Source organism: Cucurbita pepo, chromosome LG04 (genome assembly GCF_002806865.2).
Source record: "Cucurbita pepo subsp. pepo cultivar mu-cu-16 chromosome LG04, ASM280686v2, whole genome shotgun sequence".
NCBI lineage: Eukaryota > Viridiplantae > Streptophyta > Magnoliopsida > Cucurbitales > Cucurbitaceae > Cucurbita > Cucurbita pepo.
The window spans coordinates 6,538,846-6,554,467 of NC_036641.1; the positions used below are offsets into that span (position 1 = coordinate 6,538,846).

The 15,622-nt window shown below is 36.0% G+C and overlaps 2 protein-coding genes across 5 annotated transcripts; one reads left to right on the top strand and one right to left on the bottom strand.

Moving 5' to 3' along the window:
* Nucleotides 1-1,057: 1,057 nt before the first annotated feature.
* On the bottom strand, nucleotides 1,058-2,360 carry LOC111792477 (protein EXORDIUM-like 5). The gene has a single exon (XM_023673981.1). The coding sequence runs from the start codon at nucleotides 2,260-2,262 to the stop codon at nucleotides 1,216-1,218; it is 1,047 nt and encodes a 348-aa protein (XP_023529749.1). The 5' UTR covers nucleotides 2,263-2,360; the 3' UTR covers nucleotides 1,058-1,215.
* Nucleotides 2,361-7,037: 4,677 nt separating this feature from the next.
* On the top strand, nucleotides 7,038-15,502 carry LOC111792398 (actin cytoskeleton-regulatory complex protein PAN1-like). Of its 4 annotated transcripts, none has more exons than XM_023673817.1 (14): nucleotides 7,038-7,129; nucleotides 7,344-7,535; nucleotides 7,849-8,959; nucleotides 9,783-10,004; nucleotides 10,111-10,343; nucleotides 10,744-10,818; nucleotides 11,313-11,384; nucleotides 11,472-11,570; nucleotides 11,672-11,743; nucleotides 11,818-11,932; nucleotides 12,446-12,514; nucleotides 12,623-13,205; nucleotides 13,842-13,968; nucleotides 14,547-15,502. In XM_023673817.1, exons 2-14 carry the CDS (start codon nucleotides 7,386-7,388, stop codon nucleotides 15,189-15,191), a joined length of 3,573 nt encoding a protein of 1,190 aa, XP_023529585.1. In that variant the 5' UTR covers nucleotides 7,038-7,129; nucleotides 7,344-7,385; the 3' UTR covers nucleotides 15,192-15,502. The 4 variants fall into 4 exon arrangements, with proteins under 4 accessions (XP_023529585.1, XP_023529586.1, XP_023529588.1 ...); XM_023673818.1 differs by having other exon boundaries at nucleotides 7,059-7,535; nucleotides 14,547-15,195; nucleotides 15,291-15,502; XM_023673820.1 differs by having other exon boundaries at nucleotides 7,059-7,535; nucleotides 12,623-12,996; nucleotides 13,063-13,205.
* Nucleotides 15,503-15,622: the final 120 nt, after the last annotated feature.

Sequence of the window (15,622 nt, forward strand, 5' to 3'; positions counted from 1 at the left end):
TTTAATGTATAATAATTTTTTAAAATTTTAATTTTGCCTCATTTTTTAAAAAATTTATAATCACTTTTATGCTTAATAAATTAGTTATTAAAAAAAAGCAATAATATAAATATTATTATACATGTTTTTAGTTAATTAATTAATCATTTTATGGGGTTCTAAATTTGGTATAATTATTATTTTACAGTACTATATATTATATTATACATATTTTAATTTAACAAAAAAAATTAAATTTGAAATTCAAAACCTTTATTTTTTATTTTTTATTTTTTAATATAATTGAAATTTTTATTTTTGTCTAGTCAAAATTAGTTAGGAAGCAGATTCCACTTGGACGAAAGTCGAATTATACTTACAGCTGTGCTCAGAAAATTCCCTCATTTTCAACTTTTTATTATACCTACCTTTAATTTTCTATATGGTAATTTATTGTACAATAAATAAATATATATATATATATAGTTCGAGTTGGGCTGGTTTGGAGAAATTTTTGGACAAATATGAAATTTTGGGTTGGTTGGGTTGGTTACTCGAGCAACCCAGTTAGGGTTCACAACTTCCATTCTAGGTTTGGTTGAGTTGTCGGATTTTTTTTTTTTTTTTTACACTAATAATTAAAATCTTAGGTCAAATATGAGACATTCACAAGTCATAATGCATCACTATCATCAATTATAAGCGTTAAATATTCTTGATTTACATAATAATCTTAAAAGTATTGTAAAGTTAGGTTGTATTGTAACCCTATTTTTCACTTGGTAGGGTTGACCCAACAAAAAATGTCATACGAACTGACCTGAATTTTCGGTCTTCCTAAAATTCAACCTAATCTAAATCGAAAAAAATCTAAGACAGTCCAAATTGGGTCGAGTAAGCCAGATTCTCGAACCATATAAACACCTCTAATAATTAGTCGAACATAGCTCAATGGACCAAACAGACAAAAGCCCGAGCAAAATTCAACCGATTCTGAAAATTTTAAAATATTTTTATAGTTAAAAAACCAGTACATATTTAAAAATATGACGTAATAATCTAAAATATGACGTAATAATTTAAAATAAAGGTTAATTTAGATTATATTTAATTCAACTAAGCATATAATGATTTGAACGCTAAGCACAAAACTTGTGATCCTTATTTTCTTTATACAAAAATAAAAAAAAGAAATTAAAATTAAAATTAAAAATACTTTAATCTTCATCTTCTTCCTCAGTCCAACGCGTTCGGCCCTGCACAGGCTTTCAAAACCGGACTCCATAGCCACTGCACCAAAAACCTTCGTCCATTTCCACCATTTAAATTAAAACTCCGCCCTTCTCCGTCTTTCATCACCGCCCCAATATACCCTCCTCCGCCGCCGCTTCCGTACAGCCCCTCACACAGATCCCCAATCTCCGTCGGCGCCGTCGGATCCTCGCCGGCGTACCAAGCATTCACCAACGGATTCGACGAAAGCTCCGCCAACTCATGTCCGATCACGCTTATCATCCCATCCACTCCGATATCCCCGTTCGGCGGCGAAAGCGCCGCCGCCCCTCCGCCGCCCATATACCCTGGAATGGCGAATGGATATGCGCAGACCTCCGGGCACTGCTGCCCGGAGTTTCCAACCCAGGCATACGGCAGCGTGTAGCCGACCATCGATGGGAAAGTGAAGTAATGGAATCCACAAACGGCTCTGCAGAAATCTTGAACAATCACGTCGCCGGAAGTTAGGATTAGGTAGATTCCGTTGCGGTGGTCGACCGGGAGCGGTGCGGATCGGACGGCGGAGGCGATGACTTGTTGGATTGAGAGACGGGTGAGTTGGGTACCGAGGGAGTATCGGCGATCGGAATATTCGTCGGCGATTTCGATGGAGCGGGACACGTTGGCGCCGGTTTGGTCGTTGTAGAGAGTGACCGTTCGCCACCACTCTGCGACTGAGGGAGATGGAGCAGCGGCGGCGACGGAGAATGAGAGCAAGAAATCCTTGATGAGATTCTGTTCCGGAAGAGCCCATTTGCCGTACCAAATAAGGTATATGTTAATCGGAGAAGACGAGAGCACCGGGCCCATGTGGTACCGGAGATTGACCAAATTGGAGGAGCCCTCGAATCTTTTCGAGGCGGAGAGGGTGGGCGGCGGAAGTTTCGGGTTGTGCACAGTGGCGGATCCCGACCGAAATTTCGAAGAGGAAGAAGAAGCTGCCGCCACGATATCGGTGTAAAGAATGAGGAGAATAGAAAAAGCAAGAAAGGGGCGGAGAGATGACATTTTCTGGGCCGATGAAGTGGCGGAGACGGCGGCGGTAGCAGCGGAGGAGGTGGAACAGAGAGGCGGAAATGGAGGGGTATTTATAGGGACGGTGAAACTGAGGGAAGGGAATGTGGTTGGAGACAGCTAGTTATGTATTTTACTGCAATTCTTTTTCCTTTTTTTAATATTTTTTTTCAATTTTTTTAAAGTTAAATTAAATTTAATTCATTCGTATTAAAATTTTAAAATTTTAAAATTGTGTTTATTTAACCATAAACTTTAAAAATTATTTAATAAATTTTTTTATTTTTTATTTTTTATTTTGTATCTAATATATTATTTACCTATTATTTATTTATTTATTATTTTACCCACAAATTTTAAAATTAAATAATTTTTAGGGAATAATTAATTTGGAACGATAATCGAGGAATAATGTAACACTTTAATTTCAGTTCTCGAAAAAACTGACTGCTTTGGTTTATGTTTTGCCTTTTAAAACGACAACGTTTTAAGCTTTCTGGAAGTTTTGAATTTCTGTTCATTCATATTTACTTTTTATTCTATATTAAATTAATAATTAAAAAACCATTTTATCTAAATACTAAAATTTTCAATAATATCTTTAAATTAAAAAATAATAATAATAATAAGTCTTAAAAAAAATCGTTAATACTTTAAATATATATATATATTTGAGCTTTGAAAGGTTTAACTTTGAAAAAATTAACATTAAAATTCGTAGATAATTTATGAGATGTGAATTTGTAATTGACGGAGATAAATTTTTTTTATAAACGTATTAATATTTTTTATTATTTTTTTTTTTACTTTTTAAAAAATATATAAAAAAAAATTTAAAAGAAAATTTAAGGATATTTAATTAATTTAATTAATAAAATATTATATATGGTCAAACACGAACTGACATAAAGTTTATATCATCGACCAAAAATTAAATATTTGAATTTCTCAAATTTATATATATATATATATATATGGTAATAAATAAATGTTGTATTTATTTGATAAATTACAAAATTATTAAAAAGGGGTTGTAGACAGAGATAGACAAGTATTTTTCTTGTTTTTTTTATTCTTATTTTAGAAAATAATGATATTATTCCCTAATAATTGTTTCATATTAATTTAAAATATAGTTTTTAAATTAATTATTTGGTCACCTAAAATAATTTCTTTGTTACTCTTATATGGTTTGTATTAAAAAAATATATATATATCCAAAACTATATATTAAATTTAGTTTTAAAATAAAATTAGTTAAGAAATTAAGTAAATGTTTTTATAAGTGGTCATCATATATTATTTTAAATTCATATAGTATAAATTTTAAGATGTATGCTATTAATAATAAATTTTAAATATATTTTTATATATACATTAAAATAACAATTTTAATGAAAAACGAACATTAGGGTATCTAAATACCCATATGAAGTCGTAGTGGGAGCTGGTGTCTGCTACATGGATCTCATATGAATATGTTTGATGCTTTTTGGACTTCTTTGATAACCGTGAAATCACGAGATGAATTGTTGATTAGATAAATTAGATCCAGACGTGGCTCTTGCTATGTGGTAATACAGACTCGAACTGCTCCTACCCATCTCGAGGTACCACTGCATGTCGAGAATAAGGTGGGATATACTGGACGTAATGTCGTAATCACTCCCTTGATTGGGGGTTGTACTGCCCTACCTTTACGATCGATACATAGTTGAGTAGACCGACCTACTAATTCTATAGTTGATCATTCGGACCTTTCAACTCTTAGACGTGGGTCTCGGACCTATTAATGAGGATAATCCTGAAATCCACAAAGAAAAAATGGAGTTTTTTTAACTGATTGCAAAAGATGAGAAATCAGCAACATTAAACATATTTTCTCGGAGGGTTACAAGTTTTTGCCCGACTAGAAAAAAAGACGACATTTTTAAGCTGCTCCCATTTCGTTCGCAGCTACTACGGGAATCACTTTTGCTTTCTTTCTCGATCCGTTGTCTCTAGCTTACCCATGAATTCAACAGCCCTTTGAAACGTTGACCAATTCGGAAAAATCTGAATCTCCGCTTATTTTTAACTCCTCAGAGTATTTCACGACAAATTAAAGAACTCGTTTGATAAATATTTTTTTTTTAAAAAAAACTTTTTTATATTAAAAAAAAATGCTTTAAAATTTAAAATAAATATGAAATGAAATGATTAAATTATTTGCAAACAAACAATTTTTATAAATGAAAAAAATTGAAATCATATTATTTATTAAATAGGGCCTAAAAAATTCATGGATTAAGACTTCAGCGTTTATCAATCACACAATTTGATGCTAATATGTCATTTTCAAATATAATTAATTAAAAATATGAAAACAGAATTTGTCTCTCGAAAAGACGACATAGAATATGACACTAGCCATTCACAACTCTAACCTAAACCATGGTTGGGTTTGGTTGTCGGGTTTTTTCTTTAATTATTTAAAAAAAAATGTACTTATCTACGGTACACGTTATAATGTATCACCGATATTGGTTACAAAACGTCATATATTCTTAATCTTCGTAATAATCTTTAAAATAAGGTATGGTAGAGTTTGATTGTAACCCTATTTTTGTGCTGGTCGGGTTGACCTGACCAATATATGTGAACCCATGAACCGACCCGAATTTTGAATTAAAAAAAAATCTAACCCAACCTAACATTTATGATTTGAGATATATAGTCTGAATTGATCGAGTTCTCGAGTCATTCAAAAGACGATAGCTACAACTATTTAGGGGGTGTGTTAAGGCTCGTGGTTGGTCGGCGTATAGTTATTTACATAAAATTGTTTAATATGGAGTGTTTTTTAATCTATGTTCTAGTGGATTGTGAAGTCGTATTTAGGATGTAGGGTTGGAAGTACAGTCGAGAAGTATTTATTTAGGGTGCAATAGCTTTACGAGACAATTGTTAAGGTGAAATTAGGTTTTTTGCTTTCTCGATGCGTAGTGCATACGGGAAAAAATCGCCCAACGGCTAGAAAAGCCCTAGAGATTCTATGGAAAATTGGAAACGTCGAAGTGAGCTGTGACTTATAAAGAGGAAGATGAGGAGATAACGAGCGAAAGATTTCATGATATTAGGTTTTATTTATCTTCTCTAGGTCGAGTTGCTTCGCTCCTTTCCCTCATCAACTCGGACGTTAGTTTGTGCAAACAAAAGATACCTAACACATGTCTACCGACAAAATTTCTGACCGAGCCATTTTCTTAGACCTATCAAATAACCGTGTAGAGATTTATGATCAAATAAATAAAACGAGAATAAAAAAAATTAAAACTTTATTAATCGAAAAATCAAATTAAAAATTTTAAAATTATAGAGACTAAATTTATAATTTAATAAATAATAATTTAAAAATAAGAATCCAACAATTGGAGGCCTTGTCACACTAGTGGATTCCAGTGGAGCAGGCCGCTTTAAGGCATCACTAAGATTCAAATTCGGCTGATCCTGGCCGTCCAATCCTACGGAGGCATATCTTTTGGGCCGTCCGTATTTGACGTTTTACCGCGATCGTCAATCCGCACCGTTTCACCTTTTCCCCACACGATTCGGATTCACCTTGTCGTGTTTCGCTAAAATACGCCTTTTTTTTTTCTCGATATTTAATCTTATTTATTATATTTTAAAAATATTCATAAAAATAATATTAAACTTTTCATCCACATATTGATAATAATTTTTTTAATATTTTTTTATTAATAAAGATTGTACTGTTACTATCACGTGAAGGTTTTTCGCATTCCCCTATCTAAATTTCGACATTAATAATCGATGCTATTTATAGTGAAATCTTCACGTCATGTTGAATACAGATGTCACACGTGAAGATATTAGTATCAAGATCGTCACATATGAAGAACATGAATGTCACACGTGATCGACATTATCCTTGAGGAGGACGACCAGAGGAGAAAATTGTGAAGTTCAAGAAATGGATGAGCGGAATAAGTCGAAGCATCTCCTCGACTTCATCCTCGAGGAGGTGTATAATGATTTTATTTTTATAATTTGATAAAAAGAAAAAATGTAAATAATCTCTATAATTGAAGAGACTATATAAATTCTTTATAACTAAATTCTAATTTTATTTAAATTAATAATTTAACAGTTTTGGGCTTCAACATAAGCCCATCAATGAAGATAGCTTGTCTCAGTCCAAATAAAGTGGGCCTCAATATGGGCCTATAACGGGCTTTAGAGGATAATTTACAGTGGATAACCGGTCACCAAAATCACGTCTACACCAGCCTTGGCTAGTTGTCACCCCTTCCTACCCGAGCTATATGCTATCAAAGCTATTGTTGTTGCCTAATCACTTTTAGCTTATAACATTGCTTTCTCGTTCACGTTTTCCAAAACGTGACTCGAGACTCGAGTATACGTCGATGTTGTCCGTAAAATCCAAATTTCTTATGGTTGACTTGTTCACTGAGATAAAATAAGTCGCCTCGGTGCTGCAAGAGTGCGGTTGTGACACGTTGTATCTTTACCTTAATGGCCGATACACGTGTACTTTCAATGCTATAACCTAGTACATTGTTATTCGTAACCAAAATTTTTAATGATGTTATTAATATTTAATATTAATTACCATTTTTAATATACAATTATGTTAGAATTGTAATTAAGAGGGAAAATAAAAAAGAATGGCAGTTTTGTAAATAAGATCAACAAAACAGGAAACGGGGCAATTAAAAGCGTCTGATTATTTTTTAATTCTTTTTTTAATTTTATTTTTAATTTTTATTTTTAATTTTTTTTTTTCTCTCAGCGACAGAAACCTCCCCCCTCCCGCATCTCTCAACCTGCTCCTGCATCAGTGTGTATCCCATTTCATTTCCATTTTTTTTTTTGTATGGTTTTTTCTCTCAATCGGGTTGCGAGGGTCGTTTCAATCACTTGATTTTGTTTTCTCAGGGTTGTTCGATTTGTTCTTAATCCGTGTGTGTTTGATCTGTTTTTTTTTTTGTTTTTTTTTGTTTTTTTTTTTTTTTGTTTTAATTCCTCATGCGCGTGTGCTGTGATTCCGTCAGCTCGTTTCTCCGATCCAAGAGTTGTAGATTTTGATTTCAGCAATGGCATCGGCGCAGAACTCAGCGCCGAATGTGGATCTCTTTGATGTATACTTTCGACGTGCCGATTTGGACCGCGATGGTCGAATTAGTGGTGCTGAAGCGGTTGCCTTCTTTCAAGGGTCTGGATTGCCCAAGCAGGTTCTTGCACAGGTAACTCCATTACTCCTCCTCCTTTTTCTTTCTTGTTTTTTGGTGTTTGCGTTGTTTTGCACTTCGCATGGTGGGTTTTTGGTTGCTGTTTGAAGTTGACGAAAATTGATGTTGCTTGGGTTTAGTTTAACTGAGATTTCAATCAGGTCTGTAGTTTTTTTTTTTCTTTTGGTATCTTAAGAGGGTGGAATTGCGATTTTGATACCTATTGGCTTTGTTAGTTTGAGAATCTTTGTGAACTTCTAATCTTGTATCTTCATAATTTGGCTTCAGCTCTTGTACTTTTGTTACTGTTTTGTTGATCTATCTGCAGATTTGGGCACTTTCGGACCCGAGACAGATTGGTTTTCTCGGTCGGGCGGAGTTTAATAATGCCCTTAGGCTGGTCACTGTAGCACAGAGTAAGAGGGAACTAACCCCTGAGATTGTAAAAGCAGCATTGTTTAGCCCAGCTGCATCTAAAATACCTGCACCACAAATAAATTTCAATACCCCGCCTGCATCTCAGTTCAATTCTACTCCGGCATTACCTACACCTCAGACTGGCATTGGTACTCCAACTCCCTCACAAGTCTCTGGGTTGGAATCACAGGTTGCTCGAAGTGTTACTACGACTGCTTCACCGGTTCCTTCTAGAGAGAATCAATCTGTAAGGCCTCCGTTGGCCACTTCAAATTCTGCTTTCCATCCAGTGCAGGGATTTTCAGGAGTAGGTCCCTTGTCGGGGCCACCTCCAACAAATTCTAGCATCTCGAATGATTGGGTCAGTGACCGTGCTGGTGGAGTTCAGGGGACACCCTCACAACCTCCGAACAGAGGATTCAGTCCTGCTGGAACACAGGTTGGATTTGGGCAATCAAGTGCAGGACTAATAACTTCTCTACCCCCTAGGCCTCAGACTGCTCCTGGAATAAAGTCGGCTACACCATCACCTGTGGATAGTAATGTGCAAGGTGTTTCCGGAAATGGGATTGCTTCTGGATCATATTTTGGAGGAGGGCACTTTGCTGCAAGTTCTGTTCCCTCAAAACAAGATGTCCCCTCAGATAAATTGTCGACTGGCAATATCAGTTCTACATCAGTCACTGTTCCTGTACCTTCTGCTACACAACCAATAGTTAGAGCAGGTTCCCTTGATTCTTTGCAAAATTCATTTATGAAACCACCTCTTGCTAATCAGCCTCCACGGAACCAGCCACTAGGGAAGCCCAATCAACAGAGCATATCGCACCCTGCTTCCTCTGGATTATCAACAGGATCTCAGAACTCTGTTTCTGGTCAATCTCAGCGCCCTTGGCCTAGAATGACACAGACTGATGTGCAGAAGTATACTAAAGTTTTTGTTGTGGTGGATAAGGATAGAGATGGAAAAATTACCGGTGAAGAAGCACGCAATTTGTTCTTGAGTTGGAGACTGCCAAGAGGTATAAATTCATTTTAAGGAGGATTTTGAACTTTTCATTTAAAATTTTGCAAGTTCGCTGTCCCCTTTTCCACTTTCTATTTATCATCATTCCCGATTCTTAGTTTGTTTTTGAGTCTGTTATACAACAAGTTCGGACTGTTCTGTAACTTCTAAGCACATTGAAACATGAAGTGAAATTTAGGTTCTAGTTGTGAACCACTTTGTGTGATATTGATGAATTATCTTTGAGTTGTCTAATGGTGCTTGCCACTCAATTCCACTTGCATACACACCCATACAATCGGATACAACATTTGAAAACTGCCTTTTGACCTTTTATTTTATTGTTAAGTGTCCTGTTACTTCCCCTGGATGATACTTATTTTTTCTTCTATGGTTAAGAAACAATTTTATTCATTAGACGGAATGTAAAACAAAAAATTGTTGGGTGGGGGGGTGGGGGGATTTCCTTTTCTTTTCATGTGTGATTTCTTTATATTGAGACACACTGCCGCTTGATAAAGAAACTTGCTTTGTGCCGTGGTTGTTTGTGTTAGAAATTCAAATTTTTGTTGGATCAATCTTCCTTATTTTAGGCTTGTAGGCTGTCTGCCAAGTGATATTTTCTGAACTTGCTTTAGTTACTACAAAGTCAGCACTATGCTAAACCTTTCTCTTCTTAAGTTGGAAAATTTTGAATTGTTTCATTGATGGTCAGATTAGAATCTTTCTCTTTCTTATTTAAATGGTTGTTTGTTTATTTGATAAATCTATGTTATTAGTGTTATTTTCTCGGTTGATAATGATATTCTCACAAGTATATTATTGTTGACATCTGTCAGAGGTTTTAAAGCAAGTGTGGGACTTATCCGATCAAGATAATGATAGCATGCTTTCTGTCAGGGAGTTCTGTATCGCACTCTATTTGTTGGAGCGACATAGAGAAGGGCACATTCTTCCTGCTATGCTTCCTAGCAACGTTGTGTTTGATTTTTCCAGCAATGGTCATCCTGTGACTCCGGCTGCATCTAACTATAGCAATGCAGCTTGGAGACCTACAGCTGGTAATCCCTTTTGACGAGTTACTTCATGGCCTTTTGCAATTAGTTGGACTCCTCTCAGTGGGATGAAATTTACCCCAACACTAACTCTTTTCTTTAATTAAAAAAGGTTACCAACAGCACCAAGGGGTTCCTGGGTCTGGTAATCTGCATGGAGCTCCTGTAGTTGGAGAACGACCGCCTACACCTGCTGCTGCCTCCCCGGTTGAGGATGAGCCACAGACCAATAAGCCTAAATCAAAGGTTCCTGTGCTGGAGAAAAATCTTGTTGGTCAACTTAGTACAGAGGAGCAGAACTCCCTCAACTCAAAGTTCCAAGAAGCAGCAGATGCGGAGAAAAAGGCACCTCATTTCCTTCTAATGTCCTATTTTTGTTCTATCCTCTGTTATAGACATAGTAGTGATCTTGGTTAGATTTCACCCGAGTTAACATGGAATGAAAAATAAGACACCCCACTTGTACACATAGATGTTCTTTTTTATTTCTTGAAAATAGGTTTTGTAGATTGGAAAACTTACAGTTAGTGCATCTTTTCCCTTATTTTCTTCTGTAGTCAGAAGTTTTGATCGAAGTTTGAAGTCCCTTCGTGCTAATAGCCATCATGGGGATTAATATTCTTACGTTGTTAAAAACTAAGCCATAATATCAGTTGCTCTGTTATTAAATACTTTATATTTTACTACTGATTTTGTGATTTGTCTGTCACTCATACTTCGACACATCTTGTTTTGTTCAATGAAGGTTGAAGAATTGGAGAAGGAAATTTTGGAATCGAGACAGAAAATTGAGTATTATCGTACTAAAATGCAAGAACTTGTAAGTACTGAAGAATTCTTTTATGTATTCTCCTTTTTCTTTAAACCATGGGGTATTCGTGGTTGTTATACTTATATACGGACTGTAATGAGTATTGTCCAAAGAGTTTCGGAAAGATGATGCTTCTGATGTTGCAGATGCTTTGCCTCCCCCCCCAACACACACAAGGGAGAAAAGAAAACAGCAGAATACAAATATATATTATTTTCTGGATATTATTTGATTTTTTCCTTGCATTTGTGTTTTTGGCAACTTTTTCCTTGCATTTATTTTCATTCTGTGAATTTAAAGCTGTTTCCTATGAAAAATATAAAATTCTAGAAATGTAACTGAGCACCTCTCGCATGCTTGATTGAAAGGTGTATGATTTTATTAGCACTCATTTCTATCTTGCTTTTGCTAAATTAGGCTTTTGTGCTGTATATGTTCATTGAGGATGGATTTAGTTCTTTATTTCCTTACTGCTTTTCCTGAATTTTTCTTCTTTCAATAAGGTCTTGTACAAGAGCAGATGTGACAATCGGCTGAATGAAATATCTGAAAGAGTGTCTTCAGAAAAACGTGAGGTATCTATTTGATGGAATAATGTGTAGTTCATCCTTGTTTAACTTAAATGATTATAGTGAACTCATTGAAGGTTTTGATTATTTCAGGTAGAGTCATTTGCTAAGAAATATGAAGAGAAATACAAACAATCTGGTGATGTAGCCTCCAGATTAACCGTTGAAGAAGCTACATTCCGTGATATACAGGTTCCTTCACTGTTTGTAAATCAGATTGTGGGAACCAGTTTAAACTATGCTATGCTTTCAGAAACTAATGATATTTGATGCTGTTGTTTACTCTGGTTTAGGAGAAGAAGATGGAACTGTATCATGCGATTGTGAAGATGGAACAAGATGTTAGTGAAGATGGCATTATTCAGGTAAATTTTAGTTTTCTGGCCGATTGAACAGTGCAGGAGTTCATCTAAGGTCATTTCTATAACCAAAATTTCAGGTTCGTGCTGATCGTATTCAAGCAGATATAGAAGACTTAGTGAAATCTCTCAATGAACGCTGCAAGAGTTATGGTTTGCGTGCGAAACCAATAACTCTGAGTGAACTACCTTTCGGTAAGTTTCTTGAAATGCATTATTTACTCTGCCAAATCTCAGTTGTCTGGGTAGCAATTTTCTTTCTAGCCGTGTCAATTTTTGTGTTGACATGAAATAAAATCGAGATGTCTTGCTTATGAATGATTTACATGCAAAACAGAAAGATTTACCTTCCATTTTTGTGAACTAGTCAGTCATAACACATGCAATCTTAATTATAGTATTTTTAGACCGACATGTATTTTGAATCTTACTTGATATCTTAACTAAGAGAAATATGTGAATGTGAATTTGGGTACATTATAAACTAACTGGAATTTAGTAACGAAGACTGTAGGCTTGTCTTTTCTTTCCTTCCTCTAATGGAAATGTAGTGACTCAATTAGATACTCCAACACTAACAACAATTCTAATTATGTCTCCGATATAAACGGATGTTCTCTCTCTCTTTCCCTTGGTTCTTTTTTGTTCTTCTTAAGATCTTTTTGTTATCTTTGTTGTTGATCATTTTCCTCATTGTTTCAAATAAAGGCTGGCAACCTGGCATCCAAGTGGGAGCTGCTGACTGGGACGAGGATTGGGATAAATTTGAGGAGGAAGGTATGCCAGAGGAATTTATATTAGTCATTAACTGATTATTATGCCTTCTTGCTTTACCTTATTTGTGGTGACTGCAGAACGATGAATCATTCATAATTTTTTTTTCAGGTTTCACTGTTGTCAAGGAACTCACTCTTGATGTGCAGAATGTCATAGCACCTCCAAAGCAGAAATCCAAATCTGAGTCGGTGCAAAAAGAGCAAGGTTCAGCCATTGACAGCCAAAAAGTTACACCTGCACCAGATGTTGATACCAAGGACGGAGATTCTACACCAGATGCTGATTCCAAGGAAGAGAAACCTCCTAGTATGGATGAAAAAGCTGTTGAAAATGGTTCCGTACACGATAATAAAAGTGAAGATGGATCAGCCAGAAGTGCTCCTAACAGCCCCTTTGCAAGTAGTGTTATTGAAAGTCCCAAGGAACACAGGGATTCCAATTTTGGGAAGGCTGCTGGCTTTGATGCTTCACCCCGTGACAAGGACACTCAATATAGGGATTCCAATTTTGGGAAGGCTGCTGGCTTTGATGCTTCACCCCGTGACAAGGACACTCAATATAGGGATTCCAATCTTGGGAAGGCTGCTGGCTTTGATGCTTCACCCCGTGACAAGGACACTCAATATAGGGATTCCAATCTTGGGAAGGCTGCTGGCTTTGATACTTCACCCCGTGATAAGGACGCTCTAAGGTATTGTCAACTGTCTTTTTTTTTTTTACCCCTCGAAGTAGTGTTTATGACCATATGTTGGGCCAAAGTGTACATGGTGAGGGGGAGTGTTCGAAAATGATTTGAAAAGATTAGGCCCTATATAACGGATATAAAGTATCAAAGAAGAATGGGTTGAAAATATTTTACCGTAGCCCAACAACTTAAATTTGTTATAGTATTAGTGATGATTTAATGTATCAAAATTCCTCAATCTAACTCGTCTTCTTGTGTCTCTATTTCTCTAAGAGTTTTTGTTTTTACTTTTCACTTCTATAGCCTGTTTCTGTGTAACCATTTCTTTGTGGGTAATGGGTCATGGTCTTGATCTTAGTTGAGTTCCATTGTTATTGATATGTTTTTAAGAAATAATATTAATTCACAAAAGTGGAGTGTAAAAAGGAGGGTGCTGGGTGTTCAGTTAGAGTGGAATTATGGGAAAACTCCAGATTTATGTTAAAACCAGGAGAGGGGAGATATACAAAAACAATTGATTCTTTATCAAGAAACTAGAGTTGCAAAAGGAGTTCATATCTACTATCATTCCTATGATTTTTTTGCATTGAAGTTTTCTCTCTGCTCTTGAAGAAGTAATTATATCTTTAACTATTTCTTCAGTGATCATGGAGGTGTGGGATCTGTGTTTTCTGGTGACAAGAGCTATGACGAACCAGCTTGGGGAACATTCGATATGAATGACGATATTGACTCTGTTTGGGGCTTCAACGCTGGAGGTTCCACTAAGGTAAGCATTAAACTGTACGTTATAATTGACGAATCAATTAGCACAAATGCTTTTCACTTTATTCTATAAATATTTTCCCCTTGAACTTCCCTCCTGATGCATTCAGTTCCTTATACTTCGGAAGTAGGAAACATGGATGCTCTAAATGTCTGAGTATTCGTGTTGGACACACGTTTATGGACAGAACACATGCCCAACAAGCAAAAAAAAAAGTCATTTTTTTTTCCTTTTGAATTCCGTACACATGGACATGTTCCTCCGAAAAAAGAGAGAAGGTTACACACTGATGTCGTAACCATTAACAAGTATGAAAAACGAGCCGATATATATACAATGACCCAGCCCTAAACAAACCAATTGAAAGATTGCTGCAATTGCAACCCTTATATTCACACATCAAATACCTTTGTACTTGAAAATTTCAATTATTTAATAAGCATGTCATTTTTGTATGGTGATTCTGAGATCTTGTTTAGATCTGCTTGCTGCTAATGTTCATTTCCTTCAGCGTTTGTTCGTTAAGCTGTTAGTGAGACCTGCTGATACATATATTTAATTTTGCCTTTTACTTTTTGTAGACTGACAATGATGTTAACCGAGACAACTATTTTTTCGATTCTGGGGACTTGGGCTTGAATCCTATAAGAACAGAACCATTCCAGGCCAAGAGAAGTACATTTGCTTTCGATGAGTCTGTTCCTAGCACCCCACTCTTCAACTCGGGCAATTCTCCGAACAATTACCACGAGGGATCAGAACCAAGTTTTGAGAACTTCTCAAGGTTTGATTCTTCCAGTGTGCATGAAGGTGGTTTCCCACCACAAGACACATTTGCACGATTCGACTCAATGCGCAGCAGTAGAGACTTCGACCAGGGCCCTGGATTCTCACCATTTGGTCAGTTTGATACATCACGCAGCAGTAGAGACTTCGACCAGGGTGGATCCTCATTGACGCGATTCGATTCAATGCGCAGCAGTAAAGACTTTGACCAGGGATTCCCTTCGTTCTCAAGATTTGATTCAATGCGCAGCAGCAAAGACTTCGATCAGGAATTCCCTTCATTGTCACGGTTCGATTCGATGCGTAGCAGCAAAGATTTTGATCAAGGCCACGGATTTCCATCATTCGATGATGCAGACTTCGGATCGACAGGGCCGTTTCGGGCATCCCTGGATAATCAAACTCCAAAGAAAGGATCAGATAACTGGAGTGCATTTTAGCCAGGTTTGCATCGCTCCTTTTACATATGATATATTTGGTCTAAAGCCTTCTAGAACGCGGTTTAAGCTTGGGATAATATGATATTATTTGAGATGTAGGTTTGTCCTCAGTGTGCCCCATCTTTGCCTCAGGTTGATGCTTTGTGATGTATTTTTTCTGTTCACCTTTGTGTATTCAATTTTTTTTTTGTTTTTTTATATAAATTTTAAATTCATTTGTATGTTCTTTTTAAGAGAATCCTATGCACAGCTTATTGGCGTGATAAATTTGATTAATTTGCACAGTATTATTACCTGTTGGAACTATGATCCCACTGAGCCTTGAGGCTGCTGGACTTGCTTCTGTATGTGACCTTTTTTATTCTTTAGTGTGATTTTTGCAGCAATTTTGCTAAATATTGGGATATATTTGTGGAAGAGTTGTTATTATT